Source organism: Cyrtonyx montezumae, unplaced genomic scaffold, assembly GCF_038088225.1.
Source record: "Cyrtonyx montezumae isolate F1298 unplaced genomic scaffold, pur_monq_1.0 scaffold_21, whole genome shotgun sequence".
In the NCBI taxonomy this organism is placed as follows: domain Eukaryota; kingdom Metazoa; phylum Chordata; class Aves; order Galliformes; family Odontophoridae; genus Cyrtonyx; species Cyrtonyx montezumae.
In genome coordinates, this window is record NW_027071948.1 from 4,421,240 (window position 1) to 4,433,805 (window position 12,566).

The 12,566-nt window shown below is 42.4% G+C and overlaps 1 protein-coding gene across 5 annotated transcripts in view; it reads right to left on the minus strand.

The window, feature by feature from the left end:
* UBR4 (ubiquitin protein ligase E3 component n-recognin 4) overlaps window positions 1–12,566 on the minus strand; it is a 66,844-nt gene that overhangs the window by 45,648 nt on the left and 8,630 nt on the right. For all 5 annotated transcript variants that reach the window (XM_065738123.1, XM_065738122.1, XM_065738121.1 and 2 more), the window contains exons 16-40: window positions 12,327–12,486; window positions 12,111–12,196; window positions 11,050–11,219; window positions 10,582–10,864; window positions 9,898–10,030; window positions 9,638–9,717; window positions 8,999–9,127; window positions 8,354–8,536; window positions 8,025–8,147; window positions 7,705–7,934; window positions 7,000–7,124; window positions 6,357–6,454; window positions 6,074–6,231; window positions 5,465–5,674; window positions 4,346–4,447; window positions 3,697–3,797; window positions 3,004–3,202; window positions 2,584–2,772; window positions 2,285–2,348; window positions 1,900–2,091; window positions 1,665–1,735; window positions 1,384–1,531; window positions 854–1,081; window positions 462–632; window positions 178–360 (exon numbers count right to left, since the gene is read on the minus strand). In XM_065738123.1, coding sequence (XP_065594195.1) covers window positions 178–360; window positions 462–632; window positions 854–1,081; window positions 1,384–1,531; window positions 1,665–1,735; window positions 1,900–2,091; window positions 2,285–2,348; window positions 2,584–2,772; window positions 3,004–3,202; window positions 3,697–3,797; window positions 4,346–4,447; window positions 5,465–5,674; window positions 6,074–6,231; window positions 6,357–6,454; window positions 7,000–7,124; window positions 7,705–7,934; window positions 8,025–8,147; window positions 8,354–8,536; window positions 8,999–9,127; window positions 9,638–9,717; window positions 9,898–10,030; window positions 10,582–10,864; window positions 11,050–11,219; window positions 12,111–12,196; window positions 12,327–12,486 — 3,816 coding nt within the window. The remainder of the gene's footprint in view (window positions 1–177; window positions 361–461; window positions 633–853; window positions 1,082–1,383; window positions 1,532–1,664; window positions 1,736–1,899; window positions 2,092–2,284; window positions 2,349–2,583; window positions 2,773–3,003; window positions 3,203–3,696; window positions 3,798–4,345; window positions 4,448–5,464; window positions 5,675–6,073; window positions 6,232–6,356; window positions 6,455–6,999; window positions 7,125–7,704; window positions 7,935–8,024; window positions 8,148–8,353; window positions 8,537–8,998; window positions 9,128–9,637; window positions 9,718–9,897; window positions 10,031–10,581; window positions 10,865–11,049; window positions 11,220–12,110; window positions 12,197–12,326; window positions 12,487–12,566) is intronic.

Here is a 12,566-nt window from a genome sequence, read left to right on the forward strand (position 1 = left end):
AACCTAGTTACCCAGATTTAGACTTCCAGAGAGAAAATCGTTTCCATTTCAGCTCCATGACAGCATCCCTGAGCTTTTCACCATTTCTGCTCTGAGAGTTCTTCTCTCCCAAGGGTGAGTGGTTGTTCGAAGCCACGCACCACTTGACAGAAGACCTTCCAGAGCTAGAGCACTCACCTTGCCCTTTTCATGACTCACAGCCAGGTGCTGCCGACGTCCATGTGGGGATGACAGCACACACATGGCCACCCTCCTCAGCACGTGGGCGCTGATCAGCTGCCGGATGGTCTGGCCCTGATCACCGCTGTAATTCATGCGGACGTTCTCAAAGGCGCCCTCTTGGGAACCAAGAGTTGGGACCTGAGCCATTAGCAAGGGACAAAACATAGAAAGAGTGTATGACTGAATTTTAAAAGCTACCCATAATTTAATTACCCAGAATAACCCCTTTAGGATCGTACCATCAACTGGTCTGTCATTTCTACTGACTTGTCCAGTGTATGCAGCTCATTGAGAGCCTGCTGCGCACGACTGCTGCTCCCCATGGCTGAGGCTTGCTGGAAGTTTATCTGAATTGCATCCATTAAGAAATTCAGCATCTCCAGCACCAAAGGAGCAAAGGAGAAGTTGGCCTATAAGAAAGAGATATGCCAAGCGAGAATCAAGATACTCCTGTTGGGTTTTCACAAGACCTGCACCTCAACTGGTTTTTAAAACCTAAAGTTGCTTCTATAATTTCTACTATAAAAAAGAAAACCACAAAAATCAAGCAGCTTGGCTGACAACCAACACTGTTCACCTAAGATCATCTACACAAACCACCTTCCTTCTAAAAGCCAGCTGATAACTATACCTGAGACTGTAATTCCTCTCGACAGCCCTCAACATTTCTACACAGGCTGCTCTTCTTGGGTTTTTCCTCATCAGGGCCCTTCCCCTCACTGATGGTGACCTTGGCCTTCTCTGCAGGAGAGGTGCTTGCATGTCGAATAACACTCTCTGGCACTCTGGGCTCACTCTGGAAGGCAGATTCCTTCATGGTAGAGCTCATACCACTGCTGGGAGTCCTCTTCACCAAGGCCTGGGGATGACATAGGAAGGTTAAAAGCCCAAACCAGTTTTTCTCACTGACAAAATGAATACAGATTGTAACAGCAACAAATCTAATGCAATTCCAAAGAAACAGAATGCAAAGCTCTCAAAAAGCAGCAATTTTCAAAAAAAAAGTATCCTGCATGATACTCTCCATCCAAGTATTAGAAACACATTCCTTTTTGATATAAAGTTACTCTGCTGCTAGTGGAAAACATGGGAAAAGAGAGTGTCAGCTGTGCACCTTAAGCAAACATGGTACAACGGTAGGTGGAAATCAAAGCACTTTACCAGGCAACTGCCATCCTCCTTGGCTCCACAGTCACAGAAGAACGATCCATATTTGGCATAAGAAATCTCATGATCCTTGTGACAAACTTTAGCACAAACGGTGCAAACGCCAACCCCATCAACCATCTTGCAAGTGTGACAGTGATACCTGCACGAAATAAGCCAGCTGAGTTATGAAGAACGGTACTTCCAGAAGGCTCCACAGACTGCGTTTGTTTTTTTCTTAATGGCCTGAACTAGCAGGCTGAAATTCTGACCCAAGAGTTGAGAGAGATTCTTACCAATGCTGATTCATGAATTCTTTCTGTGTAATGGTGAAGGTGCAGAGTTTATTACAAAGAGAATCTTCATCCTATTAAGAAGAAAAGTATTCTAGTAATGTATTATAACTGCACTTCTACAGCAAAGGCACATGGTACAGAACATGTTTCTCACACATTTGCATGAGTATTCCAAGAGCAGTGAGTTTTAGCACCACCTAGCTCATCTGCAGCATTAACTGTGCCTACTGCCTACCGAATCTTCAGCTTGAGAGTCCTCCTCTTCCACTGCCAACTCTTCCACCCAATCTGAATCCACCTCAATTGCCCGTTCCTCGCCATCGACAGAAAGGTGACTTGGTCCTTGTCCACTGGTCTGGCTCAGTGCATTAGTGACATCAGCCAGGTAAGAGACGATATGGCACGTACACTCCAGGATAGTAACATGCTATGAAGTCGAGATGAATGCAAATGAGAAGCAATGCTTAAATCCCACAGCAGCTATTATAAGGGAGGAAAACACAGCACACACACCCCCAGCCAAATTGTTTTCAAGTTCTCACTACACAAGAACGGAAGAGCTGAAGCACCTCCTGCCTGACATCTATTTCTGCCAGTTAAACAGCAGCCACGAGTCTTACCTTTCCCTGCATGACATTGGCATTCATTTTTTCGACAACGTTCTTTTGAGACAAGTATTTCTTGCTGTAACACAAAGGGAAGATCATTACAACTAGCCGCCTTTGGGAAGTATAAACACAGTTCCCATCTTAGCTTCAAGCTCCTAATTTGCTCTAGGTCAGCTGTCTCAGCCAGCTTACATTCCAAACAACAAGCTACTGAATAAGCATACATCAGAAAATCCACACTTCTGTTCCTATATTATAAGAAAAATATAAAGACAGTTTAGCCAAATGAACAATCAACAGTTTGCTCTTACCATTTGCCTAGCCAATCAACAGCAGCAGCATGCAGCTGGAGGTGTCCTGCACCTTGTCCTGCACTAGCCAACGTCGCCATCACAACCATCAGTTCAGGAAAGCCCGTGCCATCGCCGTTGGCCAACATTTCCGTTGCCATTGGTATTAGAGTACTCAGCAGAACAGTGCACACGCCTTCTCCAACTTGGCTAATAATAAAGAAGAAGGTTTCAGATGCTGCACATCACCTACTGGAAGGGCAGCTAAGGCCCATATTGCAAGAACACTGACCCAGCAATGCCCTCATGGGCAACAGCTGTGCCCCAATCATTTTATTTGAAAGCTAACAAAAGGAAGCATCAGGAACTCGATTGATTAGCATACCTAGAGACAGAAACAAATCAGCAGAGCACAAAACAATGACAAAAGCAGTACCTCACCTGTTTTCCCGAACAATGTAAGTCGTCAAGAGTTGTAGCAGCTGCCTGTTCTCTTGAACAACATCCAGTTGGTCTGAATCTTTGGGTGGAGACATGGTCATCCTGGTTAACCAGGCCTGGAGACGTACGGGCTCCACGCAAGCCAGCTGAGCCAAGGAGCCACAAAGTCGCAGCAGGCTGGGGTTGGGACTCTTCTCAGCTGATGGAGAAAACTACAGTGAGTGATAGATGCTACAGGGAATGTGTTTGAAGGTGGCTTTCCCTCTGTTAGTGGTCCCACTCAAATAAAAAATTTACTTGGAACAAGGACCCAGTGCAAAGCACCTGCTTTCTCTGCTGCTTAAGAAAAGCCATCAGCTACAACAAGCAAATGTAATTTTTTTCAGGATGCTTCACTTATTTCCTGACATGAGCTCAGACCCAAAATGATTTCATCCTTCTCCAACACTAAAATTAGCTGTTACCCAGCACTAAAAGGAAAAACAGCCAAATAAACTTGAGAAGCTTACAAGAGGAAGTGAGAAAGGAACAAGCAACACACAGAGGTGATACAAAAACCAGTAAGATTGAAGAAGTCGCTCCAATTTCTTTCAGTGCTTTTCATTCAAGCATCTTCCTATTGCAGTCCCTCCAATCCAACAGCAGCAGTAGGCAGACAAGGACACGACAGGAATATTCAACACAACCACTTACCTAACTGGAAGAGTTTGGTGAAGAATTTCAGCACTCTGTTGCAGAACTTTGCTGAGAGGTTTTCATTGGCTGTTGCCATCATGATCTGGACCAATTCTCCACTATATGAAGTGAGTGAAAATTAAGCCAGCTTTATAAACAGCCCCAGACCAGACATCAGGCAGTTTTCCAATAGGGGAAAAACTCCCCTCCACTTAACTCTTCACATCTGTTCACAGCACTGTTGTGGTGTTAGAAGTTTCCAACACAATTCGTCTTTGGAACTCTAAATTATGCCAGTGTCACACCTTCATCGCTGAAATTAGCTTTGTTGCTCTGAGAAGGACTGAGAGAAACTGGGCTTTCATAAATTAAACTGTATTGTTTTATAGTACAGAGTACCTCTCATAAATCTCCTGATGCTTTTCATTTCACTAGACCTCCACTGCTGATCACTCCACGGCTTTGCTCATATTTTACTTGGAACGACAAAATCCTATGTCTTTCCCCCACACAGAACATCTTTTCACTCTCCTGCACTGCTTGAAGTCTGTCCTGTCCTTACACAGGTCTGAACTGTTCTGCACAAAAGCATTAAGATTCCTGAAGAGCTGATTGTGCCAAACTAAAAGTAGTAGTTTTTCATTTACAACTTTCACACAGATTTTACCTTTCTGAAAAGAATTCCTCCATGGCTTTTCGAGCCTGGCTGCTCTCCAGCTGTTTCTCCAGATGCTGTAAGCATTCCTCCAAGATGGACTCATCCAGGCCACTGAAGGCCAAAAAATGCATATTAAATAAGAATACATGAGAATAATTTCAGTAATTCCAAGAGCAATAAGCAAAGTAAGAGCCAACATTGCTAACACAATTCTATCAAACCTTCCATTAGCTGAAAGCAGCTCTCCTTCCATGAGACAAGAGAAAAGCAACTGATGAACAAACATCACATTAAGACCATCAAACAATCAGAAGAAAAAGTGGCACATGCTGCAGGCAAGCTACAGCTAAGGAATCTAGAATAACCTAGATCTCTCCAGCCCCTCATGTTACAAATTCCTCTAACTTGCTGGTTTTTTGCACTTTTAAGTCTCTTTTAGAGAGACTCCACCCATTCTCTACTGTGCTCACCCTCACTCCACAACACATACAGCAAGTAAAATCCAATTATTTTTACATTCTCTAACAGAAGGCACAAAAGATCTCCTTCTGAATACCCTCCCCATCCAGAGAGGATCAGTGTTAAAAAGATGCAATATCATCACGCCTAATGGTTTTACGTTTCAGATGGGCAGAATCAACATCTGTGCACCAAGCTTATTCCCTCTATATACATAGTGAGTAAAGGGTGGGAAGCATAAATCTGGCTAGTTGGCCATGATGAAGAAGGGATTAGCAATCCGTATAAACAGCAAGAATAGAGACAAAGGAATATAAAGCAAGTTAGGTCGGCATCTCCAGCTTTGATTTTGTGCTTGTATTTACATAATTTTCTATTTGATTAAATAAAAAAAAACTATCCAGATACGTATGTGATCCATCCAGAGTTAGAAGAGATGATTAAAATCCACGCTGCCTAAACTGCAATGCTGAAAATTCTGGTGAGCTGAATAAAGTATCTTACATTTTCAGTCAACAAGTACAATAAGTCTTCAAAAGATAAAAATAAGCTGATTTTTCGCCTCTCTGTCTTGCTGCTCAAGAAACTACATTGATATTTAAATATACTGTAGTAGTTCTTTGCATACAGCTTAATTGGAAGAGAACTAGAAGCCACACAGCCCGTTACCTGTTTGGATCAGAGTGATGGGCCAGTATGTTATAGCATCCTGTAATTAACTTCTCATAAACACGTGCCAGGAATTCATCTGATTCTGCAGGACCCAAGATCCTTTCTAGGGAGTTGCTACTTATCTCTGCCACACTCTCAGTGCTGGTCTCCAAAAGGAGTGGCAACAGGGAATGAATCACCTGCGGTGGGTTCAGATCATCCGACCAGCTTGGAAACAAAAGAAAAGTAGGTAATTGTATGCAGAGTTGACAATTATTTTGAGACTATTTTAACATTAAATGCATGGAATAAAACAAATTCTTTCCTTTGAAAAGACCACACAAATGAACGAAAACAAAACACAGTCAGATTTGATCCATATGGCCTCATCTTATTTCTCAGTTTCTTCTCATGTCTCTTCACCAGAAGGACTTAGGAGCTCCTTGATAGGAATGCTATTTGGAGACACCACATCGAGATAGAAAACTGCACACTGAATGTAACAGAGCTTAAGGCTCAGTTCAGAGATCAGAACCAGCTCAGTAAGTGCTCCAACAGAAGTATGATCAAGGCAGACACTCAGAAGGATTAGAAACAAGAATGTAATATAAAAAAAACACCACTTACACAATGAGATCCCCAGTGAGTCTGACCAAGGAGAGAAGGGTGTGTTTTAGGGAAGCTGCAAGAGGTAGACTTTGGCTGCAGAGGGTACCAAGGTGGGCAGCCTGAACTGCACTGATGTAGCTTTCTGCAGGGATTGTGTCATTTGCAAAGGCGTTGCGCTGAGGGTTGAAACACACACAGAAACCAAAACAATTTGTGTTTGGCAGAAAGACAGACTACTCGCCATTCCCAGCAGCTGACAGAGTTAAGATTGTGTCAGCTCAACCCACAAGGCTGGACTCACCCACGAGCCAATGTTTGGAAACTCATTGGTATGAATGTTGTTCCACGAGTCACATAAAGTCTGCACAGCTGATGGTAAGTTCTGAACAAGCATTGGACCTGCAATCAACCCAGGCTTGTTAAGTCACTGTGGAATATCATGGGTCCTGTTGAAAACCAGAATGCTTCTAAAAAAAGTTTAAAACCAGATCACGAGATAACCAGGACATGACTGTAGCTAAGTTTGATCTGTAATCCTGCTGAAGGCTACTCTCGTGCTTTTCTACCAGTCAAAAATATTCCTGATGTTTGCATCAGCTTATCAGCTTCTTTCACTTTCTTAGAACAACAGGAGACATGGCAAAAATACTAATTCACAGCTGTCTTCAACACATTAGTATGGCCATGGAGCACCAGCATGGTTATAAAAGCATTTCAATAAGCCAGATAAGCCCACAAAAGTGAGTTACTTTTTCAAGGTTTGCCCCTCTTCTTCAGCTGCTACAATACTAAAAGACTTCCCAGTCTGCTGCTGATAGGACAGTGCACAACGACAGAGGAAAAAGAGCACATGAGCCAGCACACAAACTTTGAAGTTGAATGTTGGAAACACAGAAAGCTTCACCTGTGCACAAAAGGAAATCTGAACTACCCTGGACGCTTACCTAGAGTATTGGACTTGCAACGGCTGGATCCAATGGCCAGGACAGCAGCATACCCTCGTAGCTTCTCTTCAGAAGGTTTGTTCTCACTGGAGCCCTCCTCAAAGAGGCTACGTAGCAAGTAAGATCTGCATTCATAAGGGAAAGGATTCACTTCAAGGAAGTTCTGCATTTCATAACTAAATGTGTCAATATGGTGACGGATAAGAAAGCAAATTTCTGAAGTTCTGCCCCATACTTCACGTGATACCACTATGAGAGTTCAGGGCTTTTATCTCCTCTAAGCTTCTTACCAGCAAAAGCATCTGCTCAAGAGAAAAAGCTGATTTACTTTTGCTTTCTTCTACATAGGGGCTAATGAGAGTTTAGAAGACTTCAGACTCTTAATCTAAGAATTAACACCCCCCCCTCTCCCTGATGGTCTCTCTGACAGTCTCAATAATGACAGTGAAATAACCTTAAGCAGCACTATCCTACAGAGTGGTAAGAAGAGGTTTCATCTTTGGAGGAAAAGCTGATTTTACAAACTTGCTAGGAAGTCTTGAAAGATCAAGCTACTTAGAAATAACCACATTACAGCTTGAGGTGCTTTTTCTTCTATTAAAAATAGTGTCCACTCTAAAGGATCTAAGAGTAACAACAAATAAAATGATAACCCTTATGCACAGAAGCAAACATGATTTCTATCAGAGATGCCATGGACTGTACCTGGTAAATGTAGCATAAGTGTCAATAAGCTGCAGTGTAGCAGGTAGGAGGTTCTTGGTTATCTCTGAAGACTTCTGTGGATCAGTTTCTGCAGCTAGCTTGGTAAAGTGCTCATCTAGAGAAACCTGGATCTTGGAAATTGCAGCATCAAGGGTGTAAATGGACTGTAAGCTGGGAACTTCGTGCAGCTGGAGAATAGTTGTGCAGTCGATGCCACAAAATGAAGATATCTTAAAAGGTAAATGAATTGAACTATTAGTGCAACCTATTCCACACAAACAGATGTTCCCTGTGCACCATCTGCATTTGCACCAGCTCACCTGTCGAGCAAAGTATTCTTCTGCTATTTCCACATCATATTTTACTGAGCTGCACTTGCTGGAGGCCAATTCAATGAGAGAAGCAGCATGTTCAGCTTTCATCCCCTGCTTGGTAAGGTGATCCTACAGAGGCCAGAAAAAGACCATGCTAATTAAGCACTCTGCCAACTACCAGCCTAGAACACTTCAAAAATGCAGACACGTTCCCACTTCTCACCACCATGCCCACACATTAAATCCCACATGCACTAAGCATAAAAGAACAAGAAACTGACATTCTTACTAATAAACAACGTTACAAAACACCCCAGTGAAGATGAGACTGTAACCTTGATCCACGTGACATAAGATGTGATTCGCAGGCGAGAAGACCAGCGCAGTGTGTGCAAAATATCACATTCACTCATCTCTGGTGTGTTTGTAGCTAACTGATTCATGTAGCTTTTGGATGGAGGCAAAATCCCCAGTATCCGCCACAGTATCAAGAAGTAGTACTGAAGTGCACAGGCTTCCTAAACAAAAGCATAGTTGGATAAGTTAGTAAAGGAAGATGGCAGTTTCAATCATTGCAGCTACTGAAATTATCTCATCAGATGTGCTAAATTGGGTGAACACGTGGCGGACTGAATTTCTGTCATGTTATGCAATGAAGCAGAGAAAAAAGAGGAGCAAGAAAGAAAAAAAAGGGAAGAAAAAAAGGAAGGATTACACAATTTTTTTCTGTCTCGTCATATTCCAGGCAAACCTACTGGCATTACCTGGAAGGAACAGTAAGTCTAAAACATGCTATGGATTAAAAATCCTCGAGAAATACACCACCACCAAAACCACTTCTTTTAGCTATGTGGTTTTTCAGTTCTCCATTACTCCAACCACTGTCCTTAATACTCCAATTGAATACTTTATTGCAAACACCAAGATTGAAAACCTGCTACTCCTCAGCACAGACATTACATCAACACATACAGCCTTACCAGTGCAGTGACATTTTTGTTCTCCCTCCTCCTCAGAGTATCAAACTGTGACCCTGCTGCAAGCAGTGAAGTCAGCGCTGTGTACAGCTCATCATACTTCATAGCCCTAGAGAAAAGGACCTCACAAACCTGCAAGAGATGACAACTCAGGATCACTGTTGTGCATCTGCATTTATTTATACTTTCTACTAAGTACTCAGAATACCCACAGATCAGTGACTTCAGGAAGTTAATTCTGTCAGGTATTCTGAAAGAACTTGGATCAAACTGATGGGAAAGTAACCCTACTTATCATATCTTTGCCTCAGATGCTTCAGCAGCACTGAGAAGTGTGGATATGATAGGGCTCTGCTCTGCAGCAGAAATAATTGAGTCACATGCATCACGACAAGCAGGCCAACACACTTTCACAGCAGTACATCTGAATTTGCAAATGGACTTCCCTGACACATAACTCAGTGCAAAAAGGGATCCCACATTATCTTATTCAGTCACTACTCTTTTCTCCACGTGGATAAAATTCCTGCTCTAGCTACTGCATCAGGTCTTTCCTTCTCATCAGTTTGCCCTGGCACTTGTGAAGGCAACACTGCCCTTTTGAAGGCTTACAGAAAGAGACTCTGGAAAAAATCTCAGTACCGTGGTATCTAGACGGTTCAGATCATCTTCAGAAGCTTCTAGAGATAGGATGCAGTAGAACCTGGGTTGTGGAACTACATCTGGAAGGTGACAAACAATGATAATTTTGTTTATTAAAAACTGTTCAAGCATAACTGCATGCATTTTTATCTGTTATGCCTGTCAAAGGCAGGAAAAGGTACCTAGGCCACAGGAATGGCTCTCATTTACTTGCAAAAGCAAATCTTGGAACAAAGAATTCCTCATGTTTTCTTTCCTACCTGATGAGCAGTGTTTGCTCCAGTTTTCTTCTACCTCTTTAAAACCATGATAGAGGGGGACAGAGGTTCGTCTGCTGCTGTCCTGGGACCCACTCACCCAGCCAATGGGTGGAGTCAGCAAGTTATACTGCACCTGAATAGAAAAGCATTAAGTCATTAAGCAGGGGAACCACAACAATAAAAAAAAAAAGCCATGAGATACAAACAATCCCATTCCTACAACAAAGTTTTCTCAGCTTCTGAAGGAAGCCCTGGATCCTACCTAATGAGCTTCCACCTGCTGAAAAAACCACACATAAAATACTTGTGTCTCATTAATGAGAACAGTGCCATAACTCAACAGGGACAAGCTAAAGCAAGAACAGAGCTTACAAGGTATTTGAAATGGTGTCTAAATACTCAAAATAGCCATGACTTTGAAAGATAAGGCAGGGCCTTCACCCTGTCCTCAGCAGGATTTACTAGGACAGCAGTTCTGTCACAAATTTATGCTCTAACTGAACCTGCCACTAGGAACCAGCAACTGTAGTTAACCACTTGTTATAACCTGAAAGATTGGTAACAAAACCAAAACTGAGTTACTTGTAAAGGACACAAAGAGATCAGAACACATCAAATGATTGTCTGTCACTGATTTCTGTTGAGCCATGAACTACATTTCAGAACAGAATCACAAATTTTTACCTGCTCAAACAAGTACACAGGGGCCTTGGAATACTGATGGAGCAGATAGTCAAACACCAAGAGCAGGCGTGCCACGATAAGTGGTACAGAACTTTGCTGGGTGTCCATGTTCACTGTCAGCTCCACAATGGTCTGGATACAGAGCAGCATGATAAATCTGCGGCCCCTCTCAGAAAAATTGTGAAAAATGAGCAGCAGCAGTTGGAGATGTTCAACATTCAGATCTTCTGCATCACTGGGAAGAGTCCCTTGCAAGGCATTTTGCTTCAGTGTGCCCACAAACCTGGCAATAGGAGAGAAAGTTTAGACATTACTTCTCTTCTTGCTTGGATACATCTTTAAGATCTCTCTAAGCAGAGGTTAGAGAAACATTTTTATCATTTAATTCTTCTGCTTATTCTTCTAACCAATACTGACGATTTCCACAAGATGATGACTGACTTTTGAGCTAAAATAAAATGATCTCACCTTTCCCAAACTTTAAGGCATTCTGGGACATCAGGATCTCCCTGGGCAGTGGCTTTATGCTGCCAAATGAGGAGAAGTCGTGAGAGCACCGACAAACTTTGAGGATGGATATAGAGAGGCCATGGACCTTCAGAGAAAGGGGCAACTCCCAGCTGCTGCAGAAGTGTGTTCTGGAACAAAGCAGAGACTTGGTGAGAAGAAGCAAGTCCTGCCTCCTTTACTTAATTAAAAGCATGATTTGAATAAAGAATATTGCTCCCAGAGGTTGTAAAGAGCTAATACAACAATGTTTCTCTAATCATAGATATAACACATAGCTACTGAGAGATATTTATGTTGTTGTTTTGAAATCTAAAACACAACACACTTTGAACTTCAGCACCAATGCAGGACAAAATAGCATTCATGATCTCCACTCATTTGCCACAAAATCAGAGCAGGAGAGATTAGGCTTTGGCAGAATCATACAGAGCCTGCAGTCTGCACTTGAGCAGAAAGGCTGTTCAACTGCTTTGGGGGAAAAAAATTGAAAAAAGAAGGAGTTTTAAACAGACAACTAAAAGTATAGGCTCTGAATTCACTGACTGGTAAGCAAGCCCTACTTACAGTGTTAAGTCAGGTCAGTCCATGACCCAGCAATGAAACCCAGAGGCTACAAAGTTAGCACATGATAGCAAAGGGATTAACTAGATTCTCCTGAGAAAATTCCAAGGCCTTTTGGCATCAGTCCCATACAGCAAAGTAGACCTGCAGGAATGCCTCTTGCTAACACATGGACAGAGGCAAGTCTCCAAAACAAAACACACAAACTCACTTCTCCTTCAGCCTTCATCACCTTCAAAATTCAGTGGATTAACCTGAACTCTGGATGTTAAGCTTACACACTGCAAAGTGTCGGTCAACTTGGATCCAAAAAACATTCCAAGCTCTGTTTGAAAACTATCATTCTCTAGGGTCAAAGGGAATCACAACACGCTACTCCAGGTGCAGAGAGTCCACACAGAGGCATTAACAGGCACCGACATTCATTAATTTCCTTTATATATTCATCACAGCTTTACCTGCAAGGCAGGGGATTGAAGATCTGAGGTCACTAAGGAGTGGTTGAAGTGATACAATGCAGCAGCAAACTCCTCATCTGAAGTACCTGTAATACAGAGACCAAGGCATTTACATCTGCTGCTCTCCCATATTTAAGATTTCTGCATGGATCTTTGAAAACAGACATCTGCAAATCCTACTATCTGTGCTCTCTAACAGAAGTACTGCTCACTCACCCTTAAGCCCATCCTTATCCACTTCTTTGATGATGCTAGCCAGCGTTGCCATGTGCTGCTCTGAAAGGGAGACGCTCAGGTAGTTGCGAATGAAGTTATTCCTGGAGTTCAGCATAGAAGAAGTGATAAAGTTCAAAATGTTTGAAGCCAGGCTCAAAAACTGAAAAGAAAAAGAGAAACACAGTGTAGAAGCAACAAAACCTGAGGGAGTATAAGAAAACATTAAAAAAATCCAGAACT